This window comes from Cyprinodon variegatus, unplaced genomic scaffold (assembly GCF_000732505.1).
Source record: "Cyprinodon variegatus isolate N-32 unplaced genomic scaffold, C_variegatus-1.0 Scaffold110, whole genome shotgun sequence".
Classification (NCBI taxonomy): Eukaryota; Metazoa; Chordata; class Actinopteri; order Cyprinodontiformes; family Cyprinodontidae; genus Cyprinodon; species Cyprinodon variegatus.
Genome location: NW_015150563.1, coordinates 1,313,453 through 1,320,596, shown reverse-complemented (window position 1 = coordinate 1,320,596; position 7,144 = coordinate 1,313,453). Strand labels below are relative to the sequence as shown.

The 7,144-nt window shown below is 47.4% G+C and overlaps 1 protein-coding gene across 1 annotated transcript in view; it reads right to left on the bottom strand.

Moving 5' to 3' along the window:
- Positions 1-202: 202 nt before the first annotated feature.
- The window catches only part of znf839 (zinc finger protein 839), a 26,238-nt gene continuing 19,296 nt past the window's right edge, over positions 203-7,144 (bottom strand). Inside the window, exons 7-11 of the mRNA XM_015374908.1 lie at positions 6,207-6,353; positions 6,021-6,125; positions 4,341-4,428; positions 2,106-2,226; positions 203-1,637 (exon numbers count right to left, since the gene is read on the bottom strand). Coding sequence (XP_015230394.1) covers positions 1,166-1,637; positions 2,106-2,226; positions 4,341-4,428; positions 6,021-6,125; positions 6,207-6,353 — 933 coding nt within the window. The 3' untranslated portion in view covers positions 203-1,165. The remainder of the gene's footprint in view (positions 1,638-2,105; positions 2,227-4,340; positions 4,429-6,020; positions 6,126-6,206; positions 6,354-7,144) is intronic.

Sequence of the window (7,144 nt, the reverse complement as noted above, 5' to 3'; positions counted from 1 at the left end):
TGGGGGAACATTCTGAAAGGTTTCACTTTTTCATGATTTAGACTAAATTTGGGTTCGTCATCTGCAGACAGTCTTTCTCCTAACCTCCTCTATTCTCTGAGGAGCCGCGTCTCACTGCGTGGACCTCCTCTATCCCCCGAGGAGCCGTGTGGACCTCCTTTGATGGCTCCTGCCTGTTTCTACTGAATCACCAAACTGAGGGCGGTTTCTATCAGGGCTTTATTGGAAGAAGGTAACATGTAGTGGATACTGACCCCCCCGCTTCAAAGACATGACTGATGCTTTATAAAAAGTAATAAAATAGTGAAACTCTTTAACTTTGTTCATGGTCTTTATCTACATATAAACATCCAACCTTCTAGTTTTAAATGCGTATGTGGTAAAAACACGGAAGAGATGTAGAGATGTTCAAAGGTCCTGGCAGCAGCGGAGCTCAGCGCTTCGCCATCACTGCAAAGGCTTCTGGGTCAGGATTCTCTCCTCTGATGAAACACCAGATCCTACGGCGTTAAGAAAACCACCTTATTCCGGGAAAACTCTGGTTCCTCTTCAGCGTTCCGCACTTGATCCTCCAGGAAACGAATGTTCTGGAGCCCCGCACCCACCTGACACAAACACAAAGGCTGGGGGCCGGGATCCCAGCCCACACCAGAGACAGAAGCAAACTGGTCCCAGTATGAGGATCTGTAGGGTTTAATGGTCCAAACGGGACAGACGGACCTCTGCAGAACCCAAATACGGACCAAAGCAAGGCGCCCCCCCCCATTTAATCCGTCATTTCATGCGTTTGATTTCTGAAAAATATTTATTTCAGAAACAGAAAAATAAAAACGAACAAATGAAGTGCAGACAGTCAGAGGGGGAGGGGCCGGACCAGCAACGTAAAACAGGAGAAATGAAAGGTTCTGAAGGACCGATTGTCATGTGGGATATGCCCCCCCCCCCATGGTTCCAATATTCAGAGCGGCTGGACCTCCTTCTAGATTCCAACCTGTCGTAGGAGGAGGTGCTGCAGCCCCCTCTGTCCCTGCCTCCTGCTCTGCCAACAGTCGGGTGTTTGTGGACTCGACCCGGCCGCCCATCGGCTGGCGCTGACCCAGAGCACCCGCTCGCCCGCCCGTTTTCAGGCCCCTTCATCAGCGGTACTGTTCGGGGGGAGCTGAGCTCAGTCTTGGCTCTGCTGAGGAGGTTTGTCTCCGTCTGAAGCCTCGATGCCCAGCAGAGCCTGCACCGCCTCCAGGGGAACTCCTTCTGGGGTCTGGATGTGCATGGTGGTTCCGTCTGGCCCGTTGACGATGACGATCCCGTCCGACCCCGGCTCAGCCAGCTGGACCGTCAGCCCCTCGGTCTGGATGTAGATCTCCTGCCCCGCCTGCAGCTCCCTGGGCTCTGCAGACCCAGGATCAGGCTTGGAGGAGGCTGAGGGTTGGGGGGGGCTGGACTCCAGCGTCTGAGTGTCTGTGGTTCCCTTAGGGCTGGAACTAGGAGCGCCGTCTGGTTGAGTCATCTGGTCAGAGGCGTCGGCCATGTCTTCGTCCTGGACTGAGGGCTCCGGCGCCTCCTTCTGCTCCTCCAGGGGGCTGGCAGGAGGTGGGACCAGGGTGGGAGGTGGTGCAGCAGGGGAGGTGGCAGAAGAGCTGGAAGATCAAGACAAAATGGGTCCACAGAATATCAGCGTGAACTCAACTATTCTAGTGTTTTAGAACAGAAATTTAACCCGGCAGCAGCTTCCAGGTTAGCGCTCACAGAGCTCAGAGGATTAAGTTAAATGTTCTCTTTTCTGTTGCCGTTGTTCAATAAAAGTATGTTTTAAGATCATTTGAGGCGAGAATATTATAATTTAAGCTTCACTATATGGAACATTTAATGATTTAGTGCATAAATAAAAAAAGTATTATAATGTTGAGAAGACAGCGGACACAAGCAGAGCTCCAAGGCTAATGTTAGCCCGGGCCGGTCCTGAAACAGTCTGTTCTTAGATTAGTTCTTAGACTGAGGAGCTTCTACCTGTCAGGGCTAGTCCTAGTTTACCTGGACGGCTTTATAAGGAAACAATGTCTCCATGGTGATGGAGCTCAGTTGAACTAGAATCGGGGTCTGCTCACCTGGAGGTAGGTTCAGTAGAGCTGGTCAGAACTTTGGATCCACCTGAAATATCCAGGGGAGACATGGAGACGGAACAGGACTTCAGCAGAGGGGAAGGGGCCGAGGTCACCGGAGCGGCACCTTTGAGAGAAAACACACACATGAGCACAGATATGAAAACAGCTCCTAATCCTGAGGTTCTTCCCATAGCAGCTCCATAACTGGGAGCTGAGGCAACATGATCCATGAAGGCCTGGGGGCCCCAGGGGGGGCAGGAGGTGAGAGCTACACAGCTGCAGACATGAACAGGAGCTGGAAAAATTGAACTTTAGCTGCTGGACGCGCCACATCAACCAATGAGAGAAGCGGATCTGGGAGCTGGCAGGGAGTCAGACACAGCACTGCTGATGCAGAGCGCTATGATCGCTCCTCTGAAACAGATTATTAACGCCTAAATTAACTTAGAATGTAGAAACCTGCTGGCAGAATATGTTCGCTTTTATTATCCTGCTTCCCTGCAGTTTGTAGCACAGACCTGAAAAACGCTAACATCTACTTCCAGCCGCCACCAACAGTAGGGGAAAACCCCCAAGAGGCGAGCGGGCCTGAGGCAGCTGCTGCTGGGGATTCCCGGTGACAGCGCTCCGCCGCTATGTGGGGGTCTGAGCGGGTCCCACAGAGAAATAATCTTTGAAGGCAGGATGGTAATCTGGATGAACTGACTGCACAGACCATGTTTTCAGGAGGACTTTTTCACTTCAAAATATATTAAAACTAATTTTCACAGCAGATATAGCTGCCATTGTTCCAGACAAAGAAAGGATAGAGTAGCTCCGCCCACCGCGCATCAGACCCACTTTTCTACTGCGCAGCTAGAGCAGCAAAGATGCTTCAGCCGCGCGTCTTGTAAAAGCATTAAAAAATGAAGCAGCACACGTGTTTTAGCTGCTCCAGCTGCTTGTGGTCAGAATGTAGCATTAGTATGATGTCACATTCAGACAGAGACCTGAGGAATTGCTGCAGAGTCAATCTCTCCCATGGCTGCTGGAAAGTGTGGGTGCTGCAGATCTCTAGTAGCGAGGGAGGTTTTTTTTTTTTTTATGTTTTAAAAATACTTTGCACAATTTATAAATTCCTTTTGAATTTATGGGAAATTATTTTGACTTTTTTTAGTTTTACTATTCTTTGTATTTGGATGTTAATGTAATTATATTGAGGCCTAATCAACACAAGTTCACAGGAGTTGCATTGTCATGGCAACGTCAAGCAAGCTAGAGCGTGATATCCCGCTTACGGCAGCAGACTTTTAAATGTACATAGTCTAATGGCAGAAACGAGGAAGACAAATGGCACAGAAACGCATTTTGGATTTTTTTTTTTTAAACCATCAGTGAAGAACGCTGATACCGCAACCACGACAACGGAGAGCAGCCGGAGTGAGGAGACTGTCTCCCACCTCTGATGGCAGTTGCTCCAGCAACCAAAGCTAGCGTGACTGCATTAAACAAGGCAACATCCACTTCCTGCTCGGCTTTGCGGTAATGAAACGTTCTCGCCGTTTGCTGGATGGCAGTGGCTGCATGATGTGGAAGAGACGGATCAAATTTAGTGTTTTGTTTGTCTGGAAGCAGTCAGAAAAAAAGTCATACCTAGAGACAAATTTAAGAAAGACAACCCCTTCGTGAATGCCGGCTTCTTAAATAGGCATAAAGCCACTGAGAATTTTTCATTGTGAAGTTTAATTAACTGATAAATGATTAATTTGATTAATGATGTCTGAGTTACAGGCCCTGGTTGCGTGCACTGAAGTGACAATGAAGTAGTGAATCTCAATCTCTTTATTTATTGTATTTTAAATAAGCCTTAAGGCTCATAGGTATTTTGTCCAAAAAAAAAGAAAAAGTAATTTCACAGCACCCCCTGATCCAAATGACGTCCAGCGGCCCTGATCTCTCCTGTCTAGATCCTGCAAAGTCAGTGACTGGATGCAATCAGCTGCTTTTTCCTTACAAACTTGAATCTGACTGGATGCTCTGGTTGATCTAGATCTATAAAGACCTGGGCTGACACGATGAATTGGAGCTACAGAAGTAAACTGAATTGAAACAAATAAATTTAAGCTCTGCATGCAGCGCCTCATTAATCCCGTGTTAACCGCCATCCTACACGTCTGCCTCTCTACCAGCAAAGAGGGCGGAGCCTCACGCATGTCCATCAAACAGGCTGAATTATAAATACATGCTTTGGATCGGTACCTGCTCTCGGCGCCTCGGTGCCGTTCTGGTGATCTCCAATGTTGTTTTCCATCTTAAATCTCTTCGATGGCGGCAACATCTTGGAGTTCTGGAGAACAAGAAGACGTTTGATTACGTTAAAGTGAAACTGAAGGTGCATCTGCTGTTGTGCAGCCTCTAGATGCTTCTCTGTTTCCACACCTGAATCCCCTCCTCAGCCTGCAGCCTCCTCCTGCTGATGACCTGGTCATGTGACTCCATCAGCAGAGCTGGAGGAGCGTAACGGAGGAAGCCTGGCCTAATCTAGGCCTACAACGCCATTATTTTGCTAATAGATTAATCTCTCATATTTCGATCTATACTCCAGTTAACGATTAAGCAATTACTAAATTAGTTCACAATTATTTCAATAATCGATCAGATTAATAGTTTCAGCTCTAGTCCAGACTGAGTTTTCCACCCTGACTGATTTGTTCTTAGTTGTAATCTTCTCTACGGGGTCTTTACTCGCATTCTTCTGGGTTTCTGAAGGTCTTTATGAACCAGCCGTTCTCAACTGGAAATGAGCTGTGAGGATTATCAGAGCAGGGTTAACTCCAGGTAAAGAAATGTTTTAGATACTTCAAACCACTGAATGATGTCACTTTGATAACTATTTACTGTCTTGATCTGGTTCCCTCAGAGTTTAAAGATGTCTCACTCAGATCATCGTCCTCAAAAACAGAAATTTGTATAAATTCCAGTCTAACTGATCCTGTTGGGGAGGCAGTCTTTGATGGCGTAGAAGCTGCGTTGGTAAAGGTGGCATTCACCCTGATGGACAAGCAGCACAGAAGACGGATGGATTCCAAAAAAAGTTAAACAATCCACTGAACTTTGTTTCCAAATTTGAAGACGTTTCTCTTCCCATCCAGGAAGCTTTTTCAGTTCAAAATGTCAGAAATAGCGTTCAGTTCCAGGTTTTATCCAGTAGCCCAACAAAGCCTTGTTTTTGTTTAGAAAACATGCAAATAGAAACGGATGGACGGGTCCACCCCTTTGGAATGGGGGTCGTTTGGCTTCTTAGTTAGCCTGCAATGCCCCTTACCTGTCTATGTCTCTTAAATGGAGGTCGTTTAAGGGAATTGTTGGCCTGGCTGAACAGGTGAGGTCTTCTGTTCCCCTGTAAAGGGGTTGAGATGATAGCGGGAAGGAATCATCTCTATCGCTGCATTGTAGGTTTCTGAAAGCTGAAATCTGAGTCCCCCCCCTCTGTTTAAGGTTGGTTTTTCTTTCTTAACATAGATGGCTTCCTTCAAGCCCCTCTCAAACCACCTGTCTTCTTTGTCCAAAATGGGAACATTCTGGTTACAATGCACAAATAGTTTTAATGAAAAATGACCTTCGTAGAGCTGAGGCCTGCTGCCCCCGTGTGGCCAGAACCAGAACTAAACAGGCTAAGGCGGGTTTGAGCTCCTCAGCAGCTCTGTTCACAAACTGTTGATCTCTAAAATCAGGACTGCAACATCACTGATTACTGCAGATTTACATTAAAACAAAGTTTACGGCTCATTTCCAGCTTCTCCTTTGCTTTAAATCTGTTTTAATGCTCCTTGATTTTGTTCTGATTGTTACATTTTAGCAATGCTTTCCTGGTGTTTAGCTCTTTGGTCAAATGTGTGATGGTTTTACATATCCCAAACTTCCTGACGTTATGCTTACCCCCATGTACCGCACATTTTTACTGTTCACACCCGAGACTGGGGCCGCTCCAGGAACCACTTTCATCTTGTTCACCTCATCCAGGATCCCCAGAGACCTTGCCACCTGCAACAGTGGAGAACGGACGCCGCGTCACATGACCTGCTGCTCACAGCTGCTGGACTCGGAAAGGAAAGATGGGCTCACCTCGATGTTCCTGACCTCCACCGGCATGGCTCCACCTAGAGGACTGGAGATGTAGTCCTGTGCAGTCTGTCTAACTTGGCCGTGCAGAGATTCAAACTCGTGGTAGATGTCTGGGAAACTGCTGCAGGCCGAACTCTTGCAGTCCAGCTGAAGGAGGAGGAGGACGTCAAACGTTAAAAACCTGAGAATTCAACTGGTCTGCTTCCCTACTCCCTGTGAAGGCTGTCCACTAAACTAAAAAAACAAGAGATGGGAACCTTATAATATCCACAGCAGCTGATTCTGAGCTGAGGTTTGTTTTAAAAGACGGGATATTTGCTGCAGAGCCTCCAGTCAGAGCCACACAGTAGAAGAGCAGTTTAAGGTCAGGGAATTAGATACTTCTCCGAAACTCAGAGACCAGCAGGATTTACTGCTATGCTTGGGTCATCATGTTATGTAAAATAATGTAAATCCCTTTATTGTACCTCAGTGGGGAAACTCACTCTCTGCATTTAACCCCTCCCCTTGGGGAGCAGTGGGCTGCCATTGTGTGGCGCCCGGGGAGCAGGGTGGGGTTAAGGGTCTTGCTCAGGAGCCGATAGTGCAAGAATGTGGGGATCAAACCGGGTACTTGCAACCTTCTCAGAGCACAAGGGCACTGCTCTAACCACTAGGTCTATACTCCCCATCATCATGGTGGACTCTATAACTGAGCCCAAACCATGACACCGCCGCCTCCATGCTTCACTGGATGGATGAGCTTTAACAGGACAGAGCTGAGTCATGATGTTCTCCTCACGGTCTGCCATTTTAGAGGCATCTGCAGACCTGCACAGCAGGGTCTCCTGCACTGCCAGGACTGCAAGATTATTCCAGACGTTTTAATCGAAGCATTCAGGAATAGTTTGTATGAGCTGCCAGATTTTGTTAGAAGGAAATTTTCTTTTTGCGAGGTG